An 18,393-nucleotide genomic window follows, 5' to 3' on the forward strand; every position below is an offset into this window, starting at 1 on the left:
GCTGGGAAACTGACCACTTATACTTGCTGCTTAGAGACCCCTTAATTAAGGGCCTAGATTATGCTGACCAGAAACTCAGTTAGATCCAAAGATTGATGCAGGGAGTTTTCTCACAATTATACATCTAAAGCAGCCCAAATATCTTATCTGAAAACTGGACTTGTACTGCTCAATCAGTTATTATTTCCATGTTCCTTTAATTGAATATAGATACCTGGGGGGAGTGGGATACATCTTTTTTTTTTCTGATTTCAGGGAATTGTACCTGTTCACTCTCCCTCTCTCAACTTGGGAAGTCCCTAATCTTTCCTACAGTTAGAAATCAGAATACTCAATTGTATGTCCTGGTTTATACCTTGTTAATGGTTTTATTTTAGTTAATTGGTTTAATTTGATTAATTGTCTTTAATAACTAAAAATCTGGGGGCAGCTAGGTGCCACAGTGGATAGAGCACCGGCCCTGGATTCAAGAGGACCTGTGTTCAAATCCAGCCTCAGACACATAACACTTACTAGCTGTGTGACCCTGGGCAAGTCACTTAACCCCATTGCCTACCCCAAAAAAAAAAATAGCTAAAACTCTGTTTCATTCTGTATTCAGGGTCTTTGGACTGAGTAGGGAGTCCATCGAGTCATTTATTACAGCTGTTTTGCTAATAAATCATAAAGCTCAGATTGTTTCCTCAGTTATTATCCACCACACATGAGCCTCAGAGGATGATTAGCCGATTGTCACATGTTACTAAATAACAGAAATAGGATTGGAATTTACTGTCTCTAGCCACTAGGCGACATTGTCCGGATTTTTATAGCTTCCAAAGTCCTTTCACATCTGTCACCACCTTTGGTCCTGACAATAACTCTGTTCAGCACCAATATGAGCAGTCTTGTTTTTTTAAACAGACAAGGAAACTGGGCTTCAAGGAAATTAAGTGATTTTCCCATAGTCACGCAGCTAACAAATATTAGAAATGAGATGATGGTGATAAGGACGATGACCATGATAATGATTATCATTATTGTCACATGTGTACATGGGGGTGGAGTTGGGGTGATGATGTACCCATGGGGAACATTTTCATTGGTCCTTCTCTTCATTCATGGGAAGAATCTGTGTGGAAACATCGTTCCTTTTAAGGGGTTAGTCAATGAGAATGCTCCCTGGCCCACACTCTATGTACACCTATGACTATTATGTATTTCATAACCTGATCCTATGACCAGAAGGACCAAATGACTCACAGGTGAGAGCCATTTCAATACTTTCAGCCACTAAGAATCATTCGTGCACAGCAGGCATGGAAAGAAGAACTGTACGGAAATCTGACAATGAATATTTCTGCCTTGTAAAGTGCATCCATGTTACTTCAAAGAGGAATGCTTCCTTGGTAACCTCAGGTACATTTCAAGATTAAATGAGATATTGATTCAAGTAGTGTGTAAACTATGTAGCTTTACACATCCTCCAAGAGAGATTTTGATTAAAAAAGAAAGAACCCCCCCCCCCAAACCTCTGTCTTTCCTGAAATGGCTTTTTTATCACGGTGCAGTTTCTGAGGAGTAATAGCTCACATTTATATAGTGCTTCAAGGTTTGCAATGCATTCTACACGTGTTATCTTATTTGAACTGAAGTGGGAAGTACAAATATTTTTATTCTCCACTAAAAACAGTTGGGGGAAGGGAAAAGGAAGGAAATATAGCATCTACTATGTGCCAGGCATTGTGCTAAGAGCTTTACAAATATTATCTCATTTGATGGGGGAATCTGAAATTCAAAGAAGCCAAAAGACTTGCCCATGGTCACACAGTTGTAAAAGAGTAGAAATTTAAACCCAAGTCTTTTGACTCTGGGGTAACTAGATGATGCAGTGGATAGAGTGTCAGGCCTGGAGTGAGGAAGACCTCAGTTTAAATCTTGCCTCATACACTTACTAGCTGTGTGATCGTGGGCAAGTCACTTAACTCTGCCTCGGCTTCCTAATCTGTAAAATGAGCTGGAGAAGGAAATGGCAAACCACTCCAGTATCTTTGCCAAGAAATCCCTCCATGGGGTCAAAAAAAATTGGAAATGACTGAACAACAACAGCTTTTGACTCTAAATCCACTATTATTTCTACTTATACCAGGCTGCCTAATCAATAAATGATTGATTAGAGTTAATGATTCTCAGTAAAAGCTAAATCAGTAATAATAATAATATCCACAGATAGCTTTTATGTAGCACTTTGAGTTTTGCAAGGCCACATATATATACATATATATATATATGTATATATATATACATATATGTATATTATATATATATATATATATATATATATATATGTAGGTGCTATTATTATTCCCATTTTACAGATGAGGGCTGAGGCTGAGAGGGGTTAAGTGACTTCCCCAAGGTCACACAGCTAGTGTCTGAGGTAAGATTTGATCAAATTCTTTCTTCTAATTAAATTAGACAAAATTCTTTCCTTCTAATCTATTCTTAAAGTCCCCTTCAGACTTTCTCAACCATGCCACAGAAGCCTCCTTAACCTGGAAGCTTACTTCACCCTTGGACTTCTCACAATGGAAGTAATCATCACTCCTGAGTCCCTTGCCTCTGAATGACTGGTTCCTTCTGCAATGTCCAATTTAAGGAAAACTTCCGGGCTAGCTACATCTGCATCCTCTCCAGGCTCCACTTTTGGCTCTCCAGACTTCTTTTACCATGCCTCTACCCAAATACCTCCCTCCCTTTTTATGTGTTGTCTTCCCCAGTAGAGTATGTGGAGGGTTGGAGCTGTCTTTCTTTCCACTTGTATTTATATTCCCAGCACTTAACACAGGGCCTGCTACATAGTAGGTGCTTAATAAAGGCTTGTTGACTTGACCTAACTTTTTCATATCAGAGCACAGGTAGACCAAGTGTCTTAGCTCTTTTCCTTCTTCTTAGAATAAACAGTTTGCTTACCAAGTCTCGGTGTATGAACTGGTGGCTCTCTAAGAAGGCCATTGCTTCACAGACGTTATAGCACATTTCCAGAAGCTGGAAGGGCTGCAGTTCTTTCCCATGACATTTCAGATAGCTGAGCAAACAGCCATTTGTGATGTACTCAGTCACTATGTAGATGGGGTACCTCTCAGTGCACACACCATAGAATTTGACCAGCTTGGGGTGGTTGAGTTTCCTGAAACAATTCAATTATTCAAACTTCGATTTTGAGCGTTTTTTCTCCCCCTTTCATTTTACTGATGTTTTGAAGGCTTACCAAGAGGTAGCTCTATGGTGCAGTGGTTAGAGTACTGGACCTAGAACCAGGAAGACCTCAGTTCAAATCCAATCTCAGATACTTACTAGATATGAGACCCTGTGCAAATCACTGACCCTCCATCTGACTCAGTTTCTTGCTCTGTAAAATGGGGGAAATAATAACACCTACCTCCCAGGGTTATTGTGAGGATCCAATGAGATAATATTTGTAAAGCACTTTAAAGCCAATAATGGTATCCACATCCAGAGAAAGAACTATGGAGTCTGAATGCAGATGGAAGCATACTATTTGCTCTCCTATTCCTTTGTTGTTTTGTTTTATTGCTTCATTCTTGTGGTTCCTCCCATTAGATCTAATTGTTCCTTACATCATGACTAACGGGAAAATTTGCTTAATATGAATGTATAAGTAGAGTCTATATCAGATTGCATGCCGTCTTAGGGAGGAGGGAGGAGAGGGAGGGGGAGAAAATTTAAAACTCAAAATCTCATGGAAGTGAAAGGTGAAAACTAAAACTAAATTAATTAATTATCAAGAAAAAATAAAGTAAATAAAGGTCAGCTATTACTACTATTAATAACATCATCAAAATTAACTCTCTATCTAGAAGTCTTCATGGTTTTTCTCTTTTATAACTTGGAGTTGAATGGAGAGAGACAGAACTTGTCCCGCTATTCCAATGGCACTTTTGCCTCTAGGACAAAAAATACTGGCTTGTTTTCTAGCCGTGTCAGAGACAACTAGGCACGTGCCTGTGAGATAACCTGCATGGTCTTTCCTCAGGAATGGAAGAGAGTTGTTTCAGAAACTCTGATTCATTGCCAGTTGGGAATAGAGATTTCCCAGCCTGAATTATAGATGTCCTCCTCTTCTAGGAATTATAAATTGATTTTAAAAAAATTATACAGAAGAATTTGATTCCTTCTTTTTCTTTTCCCAAGTTTAAGTTCAGGGTCCTAAATACATCCAGACGTGATATCCTACTACCAAATGTCAAGTTAGAGTGTCTTATCATCTCTCATCCAGGCTGTCAAAAAGTATTTATTTGGGCTTTGTTCACCACTGAACTTGATATTTACCCTTAGAACAATAATAATAGCAGTGATAAAAAGTGATATAACAATTTAAATTTAACAAAGAACTTTGAAACAGTAGATAATAATCTACTCTGAGTTTTACACCACCTTGAGAGAGAAACACAAAAGGTGTTATTATCTTAAATTATCTTACAGATGAGGAAATAGAGGATCAGAAAGGTCAGATGAATTGTCCAGGGTTACACAGCTAAGAAGTGACAGTAAAATAGAGTGGGATAAAATAGACTTTCAACTTTTTATAAAATAAATAGATACATGCATAAATAGATAAATGAAGGAATAGATAGATGATATTTAAATAATTGAATGAATGGATAGATGGATAGATAGATGAAAAAATGAATAGATAGATGAATTGATGGATAGATAGATAGACAACTAGATAAACTGATGAATAGATAGAAATGTAGATAGATGGATATATAAATAGATAAATGAATGAATGAACATATCAATGGATAAACAGATGAATGAATGAAAAGATGGATGCTTAGATAGATGGATAGATAGATGGATAGATAGATAGATAGATAGATAGATAGATAGATAGATAGATAGATAGATAGATAGAATCACAGGTCGAAATGGAAGAGACCTCGGAAGCCATATAGTCCAAACTGCTCATTTTGCAGATGAGAGACCTGAGTCTTGAAGTTAAGTGACTTGCTAAAGGTCACAGAGGTACTTTATTGGTACATACTGGTACTCTTACTCCTTAGTCAATGTTCTTCCCTTTGCACTCTGCTGACAGCCCAGTGGAGTGATACCACAATCATACTGATGAACTACATTTTGTAAAACTGGCTAGAGCTTTCACTAAACGCTTACTATGTACCAGGCACTGAGCTAAGTTCTGGGGGCATAAATATAAGCAAGCGAGTCCTTACCCTCAAGGAGCTTATAGTCCAATGAGGGGAGGCAACACATGTAGTGCGGCTGAAAAGGGGTGAGAGGGAGAAAAGAGGAATCTTCCCATATATCAGGCAAGTAAAAGGAGGTGAAGGCTGGAGAAAGTCAAGGGGTGAGTAAGGTGAAGCATAGCTGAAGTCCTTCCTAAAATGAAAGTCACCAATGAGAAAGAGTGCGGCCCCAAAGTAGAGTTTCCTAAAATAATAATGTTTGGAGTTTGGGGACAGTCCAGGCCAGAGTGAGGTGATTCTCATGGCTGGGGTATAGAAATTGAGTCTTACTGTGATCTCTTTTTTAGAAGCTCATCACTCCTAAATTCACCACCATGGTGCTAACTTGAGCCTTGATTCACACTACCTCCCTCAGCTTCCTCTCCCCTCTGCCTGGAGGGCTGGAGGGTGGAGTACCAAACTCTTTCAACTGCTTCCTTTATAGAGGATAGAAACCAAACCCTCAGCTTCTCACTCCACTTTGGGTCTATTGTCCTGCCTTGATTTCAGTTCCAGAGAAAAAATTTTCCCTGTACTGCGTGTTCCTGGTATCATGTTCCCTTCCCCCCTTTCCTGCCTCCTTTTGTGTGTTGTCTTCCCCTTTAGATTGTAAACTCCTAGAGGTAGGGATTGTCTTTGTTTTTGTTAATTATATTTTCTCAGTGCTGAGCACAGTGCCTGGCATGTAGTAGGTGCTTAATGAAAATTTATTGGATTGAATTGGCTCTGTGCTCCGAGCACAGTAGGCACTCCATTAATGTTGAGGTTATATTGGATTGACCCTGCTATTATCCAGCCAAAACAGTTTCTGTTTCATTTATGGGATACTAATGATATCTCTCCTTCCACAATTTTATGACATCTCATTCATTTATATCTTCTATTAACATAGCAGCTCTCCTATGTTACCAAAATGCTAGGTTATCAGTAGGTCTTTCAACACTGGTAAATCTGATGGTTTTGACTTTGCAAAAACATTTAGTCTCATATCAGACTGTGTTGGCATGATACCGATGCTCTGAATCTATCATCCTGAGGGCTGTTTGCAAAATATCTGCTATAGCATTTTTTTAAACTACTGTGCCTGTCCAAGGTTCTAAAAGTCTGACTAAAAGTAAAATATGTCATTGAAATGCTTTAAATACTCACATGGATTTTTACCAATTAAAGATATATAGACAGAGGGCAGAAAAAAGAAAACAAAAAGTCAGTCGGGGTTCTCTATTGTGGTTTCCCAGGGCTCTCCCTTTTGTTTACACTTTTTATCACTGGCCTGGATGATGGTCTAGATAGCATGCTTAATGTATTTGTAGATGACTCAGAACACACAGGCAGCTAACACATTGGACAACAATTCCAAGATCCAAAAAGATCCTGACAAACGAAGAGGTTAGACCAGATCTGATAAGATACAATTCAATGGGTATAAATATAAAATTCTGCATTTGGGTTAATAGAATTAACTACCCAAGCATAGGATGGGAAAGGCATGGCTAGGGGAAAACAAAACAAAAAACTTCTTTCTAATGTCAATAAGAATGAAAAGTGGGACACAGCTAACATATAAGCTAATGTGATCTTAGCCATAGCATCTAGAACAAGCAAGGCAACAGTCCTAACATATTCTTCCCTGGTCAGATCACATCTGGCCTGTAGACCATATTTTAGATAGGACATTGGCAAATGTCAGTCCGATGTGATATATAGCAGGGAAAAGAGCAGACAAAGGAGAGGGCATATTATAATTAAATACTTGATGGGATATCTATAGGAAAGGGATTACATTTGACTTTTTATGCTTGGCCCTAGAGAACTCAGAGAGACAAGGAGAAATCACAGAGACAGATTTTTGCTCAGTGTAAGAGTATGCTTTCTAACAATCAGAAATATCCCAAAGTGTATTCGTGTCCTGCAAAAGGCTGTATGACTGGTCCTCAGGAATGATGTCAAGGGAACTCCTGGTCAGGTGCAAGTTGGACAAGATGACCCATAATCTCATTCCAGCTCTGAGATTAGTTTACTCATTTTTTGTCTGTATAAAGAGTATGTATAGGATTTATCCAAAGAAGAGAGAAGGGGAAAAATCTGTCAGAGGAAAAAAATTTAAGTATCCAATAGGACATTAATATGGTTTCCACTTCCAGTGTAGTCTGAGTGTCCCTGAATTAGGTAAATACTACTTACATCATGGTCTGGGCCTCCTGTATGAATTCATCTTCTGACATGGAACCTTCCTTAATCATCTTAATGGCAACATCATATTTCCCCTTCCATTTTCCCAGATGCACCACTCCAAACTGTCCACATCCCAATTCTTCCAAAAGGGCAATCTCTTCTCGCTTCAGCTCCCAAATTCCTAGAAGAGGAAAGCAAGTTTCTTTAGTAATCTGGTAAGAATATAAAGACTTGGCAGTCTAATAATGATTTGCTTTACAATGTACATTGTACATTGTTTTAGTACATTGTAACATGGAGAAAATATGGCAAGTTTCTATAAATAATTACTAATAGGAAATCTTAAAAACTGATGACATCCTCTGAAAGCTTGTGACATGAAAATACATTAGGTAACTTGAAAGTTTTAAGCCATTGTAAAGTTAGAAAATTTTATTTTTTTCCCTAGGACAGTCCTATGAAACAATTTCTCCTGCTGCCAATCCTTTCCATGAATGTAATCATGTTTACCTACTTAAAAAGAAAGGAAATCATAAAATTATTAACAAAATAGTTTAGAAAATTAAAAACAATGGCATACCACTTCCCAAGGATGCTGTGGATGGAACCTTATTGGCTTTGGTGGACACTGGATGTCGAAGTCTCGTAATCATTCCTGCAAAAATAACAAGAGCATAATCAAATACCCAGACTAGCTTTTAGTCTATTACTAAATAGTAGAAGGAAAAATCAAACAATTAGGACAAGTAATAAATAGAATGTGGTGATTCTGTATTTGAGGAAATTGATGTTTTGTCCATATCTTAAGTGCGAATTAGATTTAAGTACTATTATGATCCATTGAGACGATATGCTGTAAACTTTAAGGAGTTTCTATTCTACTGGAGGAGATACAGGTAAACCAATAAGCAAATATAGGGTACGTATAAAGTTATACAAAATCATTCCAAATGGAAGAGAACTCTAATAGCTGGGAGGAGCAGGAAAGGTCTCATGTAAGGAGGTAGCACCTGAGTTGTGTTTTGAAGGAAGCAAGGGATCCCAGGGAGGTTAGTAGGAAATGTATTCCAAAACATAAGGAATAACCTATGCAAAGGTAAAAGTCTGGAAAGGGAACGTTGCATGCTGGAAACATCTCAAAGACCAATTTGACCGAAAGAAAAAATATGTGAAAGGAAGAATTGTGGAAAAAATAAAAATTGGAAAGGTAGGTAGGTAGGAAGCCATATTGGGAAAGGCTTTCAAGGTCAAGCTTAGGATTTTGTATTTTACTCTAGAGGCAACAGAGAACCATTGAAGGTATTTTTAACTGGTGGTAAATAAAGGGGAGGGTGTCAAATGGCCATATCAGTATTTTAGGAACATCACTTTGGCAGTTCTGTGGATAGATTGGAGAGAGCAAAAATTATAATCAAGGAGATCAATGAAGAGGATAGTGCAAAAGTCTAGGCAAGAGGTGACGTGAGCCTGAACTAAGGTAGTGGGAGTAAAAAGAAAGTGAGAGGCACAATGTTCTGGAAGCAGAATCAGTAAGGCTTGGCAACTGAAAGAATATAAATGTCCAGAGGGAGGGAGAGACAAAGAGGATCCCAATGTTGTGCATCTGGGTTACTGGAAAGATGGCAATGCCCTCCACCGAAATCATGTTTAGATGAGGAATTGGTTCTGAGAGGGAGATAAGGCTTTTAAGTAATGGGTTATGGATTATTATGACAATTATAATCCATATAGTAAATTAAAATGTTTTATTTAAATATTCTACATATGAATCTTGATTTTCATTTTGGTATTTGCTGACGACTCATACATCATGGAAGGGAAGAGAATTTCCCTTCTTTGTTACCTGAATTTAGATTGCAGTTGGACCATTACCCAGTCATAACCTAAAACTGTCATATTATATGAAAGGTGCCAAATGAACGTCTCCACTTCTCAGTCTACTTTAACTCAGCTGTGTTCTCTGTTGAGCAATTAGAGAACCCACTACAGATATATGCAGTCAAAAATACAGCCAAATCTCAGTGCTTCAAAGGAATCATTTACTTCTCCCACACTTTCATAAATAACAATATTTGGAGCAGGACCAGAGAAAAGATACAGTCACAAAGAAAGGAAAAGAAACTTAAGGGATTACCTGCTGAATTGTGTTGATGATAATAAATAAGCTTAGGGATTGAATCAAAACAATAGTTTTCTGCTAAGTACAATTTGTTTTTAGCATTTGTGTGCACGTGATAATGTTTTACAGTTCCTTTTTTATCACTGAAAAAAAAGCAAAAGGTGTTAGAATTTGTTCACTAATTAAAATTCAATTAGATAAGTGATTTGGGAGCCCATTTAGATGAGTTTAGTTTTCTAAATTTCATGCCTTTTGTGGATACCAATCACCTAGGCAAAATTACACGATATAGATTTCTTCTTTATATACTTTCTAATATGTATATATCATTTTAAAAAATATGGAGTAGAATCCCATTTAACTAATGTCAATACCAATTGATCATCTTGGTTTCCTTTGAGTTAGCCTGAGAGCATTTTTCCCCCTGACTAATAAAGGTTTTGGTCAACTGATTGCTTAATAGTTGATACAATTTATTCTATGTGCTTTAAAGTTTGTGGAATGACAATTTACTGTAATGACTAGCTTGACTCTGGACCCCACTTTGTAGTGACTTCAGGGCTGCTGGTGGACCTCTGGGATGAGAGGTTTTGTCTTTCAGAAATTACTGGTATTAGAGGATCATAGAGCCAGAGCCAAGAGAGACATTGGAGGTCATCTAGCCCAATCACAGACCCTTACATACATACACACTTTACAGATGAGGAAACTGAGGCCCACAGAATCTAGGTCACATAATAATAGAATAAAGATTAGAACTCAAGTCCTATGGCTCCTGGGCAGTTCAGTGTTCTGTTGACTACACCAGACTACCTCCTAAGTTATAGAGAAACTGCAAGTGGGCAAATTGCCGTATTGCTTTTGATTCTTAACTTTAAAAAAAAAATCTTCCTTTCTTTTCGTTCCAAGTATAGATTGTTAAACAGTCAGATGCTGCAATATATAAATTGTTAGATAGACTAAGGAACTCAGTTTCTACCTGGCATTTGAGGGAAAGTCTGAAGCTGTAATTTCCAACTCTGGATTTGTGACATATTAAAGAGGACTTTTCACATTCTCAAAAATTCTCAGAGCACAATTAATTTGAATTAACTTTAGTTCCAAAAATATCCATATGCCATACAACACATTGGAGTTGGGAGTGAGGGATGAAGGGAGGGGAAGAATTGAGATAAACAAAGAAATAATGATAGGGTAACATAATTCTAAAATGGCTGAAAATGAATTGTATAAGCTGGAAATAAATTCTCAATTAGTCTTAATTATTGTTTGGTCAAATTCTCATCCTGTTGTTCTAGTGAGCCAATATTACTGTTGTTGTTGAGTGGGACAAGCCCCATTTGGGGGTTTTCTTGGCAAAGGCGCTTGAATAGTTTGCCATTATATTCTCCAGCTCATTTTATAGATGATGAAACTGAAGCTAACTGGGTTAAGTAACTTGCCCAGGGTCACACAGCTTGTAAGTGTCTAAGGTCAGATTTGAACTCAGGGAGCTGAGTCTTCCTGACTCCAGTACTGACACTCTATCCACTGTGTCACCTAGGTGCCCCAAGCCAATATTAGGGTACATCAGAATTCTATGGAACATTTCGTACACTCTAGTGCAGGGGTGGCAAACCTGTGGCCTCAAGGCTGCATGAATCCAAACTTCAAAGAAAAATCCCCTTAATAAAAGAATTTGTTCTGTAAAACTTGGACTCAGTCAAAAGGCTGCACCCAAGAACCTAGAAGGTCACATGTGTCCTCAAGGCCCCAGGTTCCCCACCCCTGTTCTAGTGAATAGAGGAAGCGAGTATTTCCTCCTCACTATATCTAGACACTGCAATTTTGGGGTAGCCCTAGGCCACCATAAAACCTACAAGGTGGGTGGCATGTAAACTCTCTGAATCTCATTTTCCCCAACTGTAAAATGAGGATAATGATAGTGCCTACTTCACAGGGTTATTGTGAGAATCAAACAAGATAATATACCTAAAACAAATTATAAACCTTAAATGTTTTGTTGTTCAGTTGTGGCTAACTCTTCATAACCCCATTTTGGGTTTCTTGGCAAAGATACTAGAGTGGTTTGACATTTCCTTCACCAGCTCGTTTACAGGTGAGGAAACTGAGGCAAACAGTGTTGGTTAAGTTAATGTGCCTGAGGCCAGATTTGAACTCAGGAAGATGAGTCTTTCAGACTCCAGGCTCAGCACTCTATTCACTGTGCCAGCTAGTTGCCCAAATCTTAAGCAGCACATGTAAATATTATTGGTATTATTATTCAAGGTAATTAAAGACTTCCTCTATCAGGCCTGTGCTATGAAAGTACAGGCCCCAAGAACTGACTTCTGTACAGGCTTATTAACTGAATACAGAAGAAAACATCAATGGGAGAGGGTAAGAGGCCCAGGTCACGGCAGCTTGTCTTCCTTCCCACACCCAAGGGAACATAGAACCAAAAGCCTTGCATGTGAAAGGAAATGATCTCTGAACCAAGTCCTAAATAATTTGTTAAATGTCATATCTGTTGCAATAGAAAAAAATTCACTGAAGATGATTAATAAGATAACATTATGAAGGAGCTACATATGTAAAGAACACACACACAAAAATAAATAATTCTTCTCATACTTACTTTAGGGCCATACTAAATAAGGATACTGTGTACCGTCCTGCTTGGCTTGAATTCCGAACCATGAATGCTCCTTCTTTTCCCTAAAAAGGAAGGAAAACGCTCAAAGATAATAGAGATAAATCTAGGGAAATTATCACTTTCAAAAACTACTTCTCAGCTATTGTTTAGAATGTATGAAATGGGATTGACGAAAATGTTCGTATTGGTTGCCCCAAAGGCTACATTTCAAAGAGTTATAAGTAGAACATTTTGTACAGAAAGCCTTCCAAAATTCCTCCTGTCCTTCAGGGCTCTCTTTACACACCTCTAGGGTTGTGTTCTGGTTTTTCCAACCCACTTAGCTGTTAATTCTGTTTGTCTTGTACTTTTTACATCAGAGTAGGGAAATATGTGGATCAGGAACTCATTCATCATTTGTTGTCTTGTCTGGGTCACTGAGAGTTAGCAGGTCCCACAATTAGTATCAGTCAGTCAATCAATAAATTAATCAATAAGCATTTTTTTTAAGAATCTAGATGGGCCAGGCATTATGCTGGGCACTGGGCATATAAAGAAAAAAAAAAAACAATCCCTGTCCTTAAGGAATTTACTTTCTGTCAGTGAATACCAGCTATTTAGCTTCATTTTGGTCTGCTAGTTTTTTGTAAAAACCTCCTAAAGGTATGCTATATTTGTTTGTTTTATTTCAGTGGAGACACAAATGAAAGTTCATTGAAGCAACCAACCAAACCCCCCCATCCCACTTAAGTAGCTAATCCAATATCTAGCCTTGATATCTTTATCATAAATTGAATTAATCAAACAATCAAAGGCTTTAGTCTTTGACCAATTTAGAAGTCCTTGAAAACCCTTGGATAAAATGGAGAAACAGAAACTGGTTTTGGATTGTTTGAAATCACTTGGTGGGTTCTATATAAAACGTCAATTCAGAACCCAGGCATATCTGGCAACTTGGTAGTAGGAATTTTCTATCCAAATCCCTTAGAAGAAATTACTGGGGGGCAAGGGAGAGAATCCTGTGCCTACCCCCCATCCCCAGCCTCAGCCTTGGTGTTGATCTCCTTCCCTAAGCTGCCCTTGTCCAGAGGAGGACCTAGTGAGTTTTGAGAAGTTCAGAGAATTTTGGACTCTTCATTAATGTCCTACAGTATCTATAGAGCAGTTGATGAAAGTGACCCCAGGGGAACTGAGGACATACTGGATACAAGAATGAAAGACATCTCTAAGGCTCTATAAGGATCCTAGCAGAAAATCTTCGACATACCTCAGGGGTGCATCTTGAAGACTTTAGCAAAAGAACTTCCAAGATCTGTGTTATTCCCTTTGCCACATATGCTCTAAGTTTGAACCCAGGTTCCCCTAGACTCTGTATGTACTGGTGGAAGAGAGTGTCACAGAATTTGGGGAGGGGAATGTTTTGGACCAACTGTTCATTCTATACCACTTGTCTCTATCTAAAAGCTAAGTAAATCTGGCTGGCTAACTGATTTCATTGATAACTACAGGGAAACACACCAGTGGGGGCTTATGACCTGCAGCCTTAGAAAAACAATCTCTAAACCCTCAGAGCTACCCCTAGACTCTGAGGGGATAAGTAGCCATCTAGCTCTGAGTATCTATCTTGACAATATGTGTGATGATGGGAGAGTGAGCCCCAGAGCTTATGCAATACACAGCAAATACAAAGTAATTTGGGGGAGAAAGGTGATATTAGCTGCTGGGAGATCAGGAGAAGCCTCATGTAAGAGGTAACTCTGGAGTGGAGCTTTGAAGGAAGCTAGGGATTCTAAGAGGTGGATGTGAGGCAGGGAGGTGGGGTAGGCAGTTGCATTCCAACTTGTGCCAAGTCATGAGTACTGGAGGTAGAATGTTGTATGAAGGACAGCAAAGGGTCTCGTTGTGTACAAGGGAATAATGTATAATAAGCCTAGAAAAATATACTGAAGCCAAATTGTAAAGGGTTTTAAATGCCCAGTAGATGAGTTTGTGTTACACTTTAGAAGCCACTAGGACTTCTTGTACAGAGAAGTAGCATGGTCAACTCTACACTTTAGGAATATCCCTTGACTTACCATATTCCCATAACCCTGTGAAGTAAGACTTCAGGTATTATTGTGCCCATTTTATAGATGAGAAAATTAAGACTCAGAGGAGTAAAATAACTTGTCCATGGACACACAAGCTAATAAATGTCAATTATGGGGTTTGAATAATTGATTTCAAGTAATAATCATAGGGAAATAGACTAGTGGGGGCTTATGAGCTATAGCTTAGAAAAATAATCCCCAAACCTTCAGAGCTACCTCTGGACTCCAACAGGACCAGTAGCCACCTATCTGGGTTGTCTTGATTCAAAGCCCAGCACATTATTCATTATTCCATGCTGCTTCTCTGACCCCAAGGAGAATGAAAAACATTTTTTAAAAAAAGCCTACCCAACTATTTAGGTTTATTTTGGTCTGCTAGCTTTATTTAAAACCTCCTAAGGGCATGATATGTTTGTTTTATTTCTAAAAGATTAGCCTATTTAAGCTTGTATAATGTGTATAAAGGGCAGCATGGTAGCCAGACCTGTGTCCTGGTCCTGCTTATGGCCTAGCTATGTGACCTTACATGGCCCTAAATGGGCTTTAATTCTCCCCAATCACCCAGTCACCTCTGATATCTCTTATGACCTCCACATCTGATCATTCACACAGTCTCTCAAATCCATCCCCTTCTTTCCTTTCCCACTACTGTCCCTGTATTTTAGTCAATCCTCTTATAACTAACTCATTTTCCCAATCTCTAGTTTCTTCCTACTGCAATTCATCCTATACAGTGCTGGTAAAATAACCATTCTAAAGCGCAACTCTGATCATGCCATTTCCCAGCTCAGACATCTTTACTGACTTCCCTTTTCCTACAGCCTAGGATCTAGCCTCCTTATGCTGGGACTCAAGGCCCTCAGTGATATATGACCAGCATTATTTATCATCCACCCTCATAAACTCGATATCTAGTCAAACAAGACTTTATTCATTCCATAGATGTTCCTTTATGCCTTACCTCACCACTTCTGAGTCTTGGCTCATTCTGTTACCTTGACCTGGAAAGTGCATTTCTGCAATCTCTACTTGTTGAAATTAGAGACTTATCCTCTTGAGGGCAGGGATGCCATATTTATCTCTGTACACTGTCCATTTTCCATAAGCCCAACGCATACATGTATATTTAATTGAATTGGCCCCCTTAACAACCGTGAATTGACTACAGTCAATCAATTCATCAGTTATCAATATAATTAACACATATTGCATATTTCTCAGGGGAAAAAAAAGATAGCATGGATACTTTAAAAGAGAGTAAGGGTGTTCACAGTACCTTTTGTCTCAGTAACTGTTCAGACTGGGCTCTTGAGATATCACCTGAGAACCAGCTGCAGCAGAAAAGATTGTGCATTGATATTAGGGATTATTTTATCTTGACTTATATGTTGCTCAGTTTCTTTATATGTAAAACTTGGGGGGGGAGAATAATTTTCCTAAAGTTCTTCCATCTCTAAGGTTGTATAATTCTGTGATTCTATAAGTCCAATAAGGAAGCTATATACATTAAGACCGTCCTGTAACTAGAAGAGTCAGATCCCATATCATCTTGTTTCATGGCTCTAACTTTCTTCAAAAACAAAACCAAACCAAACCTGATTGAGACACATTTTGCAGTATAGGCATTAAAAATGCTTTTCCCCTAAGCAACTGGATACAACTTCTAAGGTAGGTTAGATGTTGGTGGGGTGGGGGTGAATAATATGTTTCCTCATTTTCCTCATTGGTAAAATGAAGGAGTCAGATTTGATGGCCTCTGATGTCTCCTCCAGAGCTAAATCTATGACCCTAAGATCTTCCTGACAACTAGGTATCAGATAGAACCTTCCTGAGACAGAGTAAAAAGCCCTGGTAGACAGGGGTCCTGGTAGGTGGGAGTGAGAGGAAGCTATATGTGAAAGGACACTCCATAACTTTTTAGAGACCCAACCTTTACCATTTTTGATATTCTTTCAGTGCTCTACTCCCAAAGAAACAAAAACCTTAGGCTGTGATCCAGGGGAGGCAGGGAAATGGGACAGATTTTTTTTTTTGGAGGCATTTGGAGTCACACAGCTAGAAAGTATCTGAGGCTAGATTTGAACTCAGGTCCTCCTGATTTCAGGGTTGGTGCTCTATCCATTTCACCACCTAGCTGCCCCAGGAGAGAATTTTTCAATATAGAAACCATCCGGTGGCCTTGTGAATCTCCATTTGAGTGGGATCAAAGCTGCTAATGAAGCCACACCAGCAAAATGTCAGCTCCAATAAAATATCCCTCATGTTGTTGGTAAAATCATGTCATGAGGAGCTATGAAACTGAAATCAAATAGCTTCCCACAGCTGTTCTGCTCTGAACATCTCCAAGTTTCTACCTGCTGTAGAAATAATGTTTAATTTCTTTAGAGATGGGCCTTGCCTTCTCTACCTTCCTCTCTTACCCAACAGCTTAATCTGTAAATGACAAGGAAATAATACTGTGGATAAGTGATCAGGTCCAGGATCACTGAGCCATTCCAAAAAATCAACAGAAGATGGACTGACCTCTCTTTTCAGACTCTGGGAAAGGCCCCTTGTAAATAAAATTACTTTCCCAATCAGCTGACTGATATCTGAAAAATCTATAAAGGCTTATTCCTTTGGTTAAAGTCTTTGCCTTCTACTTTAATGCAATTTTCCATCTCATACTGAGCCTCTTCAATTATTTATACCTTAGTAAGAAAAAATGGATCCTTTCTGCAGAGTAGGGTGATTTTTCTCCTTGGTTTTTGTTTGTTTAATATGTGGCAGCTGCTAGACCCTTAGCCGTAGAAAGGATTTGGAAAGAAGGAATCCATGAAGGGGGTGGACAGAGGCAAAAGATGTGTTTTCCAATTTTGCCTAGAGTTATCCTTGACAAGAGACTTGAGGAAGGCTGGAAACATATGCAAAATTTGTGCAAAAATATTCACGTATCTCTCAAAAAAGAAGCCAAGCTGAAAAAATCTTTTCCTTGGGTTAAAAGCCTTTTTTAAAATTAGAGCTCTGTTGTTTTGGTGATTCCTAGGGTGTGAATAAGTTGTGTCTTTGTGTCTCTATGGGTAGATAGAATGTGTCCCGTTACCTTGTATCTTCTCTATACTATGAAATTAAAACGACATATTAGATTTTATTCAGCTAAGCATAAAATCTTATTGTACAGTTGAAAAGAACTTAGCTAAGTGTCTTGTTAAACGGGATAGACCAGGGACAGCTAGATGGCGCAGTGGATAGAGCACCGGCCCTGGATTCAGGAGAACCTGAGTTCAAATCTGGTTTCAGACACATAACACATACTAGCTGTGTGACGCTGGGCAAGTCACTTAACCCCATTGCCCAGCCAAAAGAAAAAAAAGGGGGGGGGATAGACCATTGGATTTAAAGTCAGGAAGCCCTGAATTCAAAACTTGCCTCAAGATACTCCTAGCTATGTGACTGACTAAATCACTTAAACTCTTAAAGCTTCAGTTTTCTCATCTATAAAATGTGGACAATTATAGTCACTACCTCAAAAGGTTGTTGGGAGGCTTAAATGAGACAGTATATATGGAAAGTGTTTTGCAACGCCTTAAAAATAATAGGTATAAATGCTAGCTATTGTTATTAGCTATTATTTAAGACTAGGCCCCAGTCCTTTTATTAAAAAATCCTTTTATTAAGGGGATTTGTTCTGTGAAGTTTGGATTCAGTCAAAGGGCTGCATTTGAGGACCTAGAGGGCCACATATGGTCACAGGTTCTTCATCCCTGGACTAGGGGATAATAGACAGCACAGGAAGATATTTCAGAGACATCTAGTCCTAGTTTCATAAAGTCATCCATCTAAAGCTGGAAGAGACTGATGAGATCATCTCTTTACAAGATCATAGATTTAGAGCTGAGAGCGCCCTTAGCAGCCATCAGCTCCAAAATTCTCATTTTACAAATGAAGAAACTGAGTCCTAGAGAGGTCAAGTGGCTTGTCTAAGATCATTTTAGAGGTCTTCAGATACACCTCCCAACCCAATGCAGAAATCATCCTTTATGTACTTGTTTTTGTTTTCCTATGGGTTTGGGTTGTGTTGTCTTCTGTTAAGAGCTACATAACACTTAGAACAGAGAGACACCATTTACCATGTCATTCTAGGCGCAAAATATCTAGACTATACCT

General features: G+C 38.6%; 1 protein-coding gene across 5 annotated transcripts in view; it reads right to left on the reverse strand.

The window, feature by feature from the left end:
• Nucleotides 1-18,393, reverse strand: part of BMX (BMX non-receptor tyrosine kinase) — a 77,028-nt gene that overhangs the window by 13,690 nt on the left and 44,945 nt on the right. For all 5 annotated transcript variants that reach the window (XM_021007427.2, XM_021007426.2, XM_021007423.2 and 2 more), the window contains 6 exons: nt 15,524-15,578; nt 12,161-12,240; nt 9,559-9,686; nt 8,005-8,079; nt 7,434-7,605; nt 2,953-3,169 (listed from right to left, as the gene is read on the reverse strand). In XM_021007427.2, coding sequence (XP_020863086.1) covers nt 2,953-3,169; nt 7,434-7,605; nt 8,005-8,079; nt 9,559-9,686; nt 12,161-12,240; nt 15,524-15,578 — 727 coding nt within the window. The remainder of the gene's footprint in view (nt 1-2,952; nt 3,170-7,433; nt 7,606-8,004; nt 8,080-9,558; nt 9,687-12,160; nt 12,241-15,523; nt 15,579-18,393) is intronic.

The sequence above is a fragment of the Phascolarctos cinereus genome, unplaced genomic scaffold (genome assembly GCF_003287225.1).
Source record: "Phascolarctos cinereus isolate Bilbo 61053 unplaced genomic scaffold, phaCin_HiC Scaffold_726;HRSCAF=1367, whole genome shotgun sequence".
In the NCBI taxonomy this organism is placed as follows: domain Eukaryota; kingdom Metazoa; phylum Chordata; class Mammalia; order Diprotodontia; family Phascolarctidae; genus Phascolarctos; species Phascolarctos cinereus.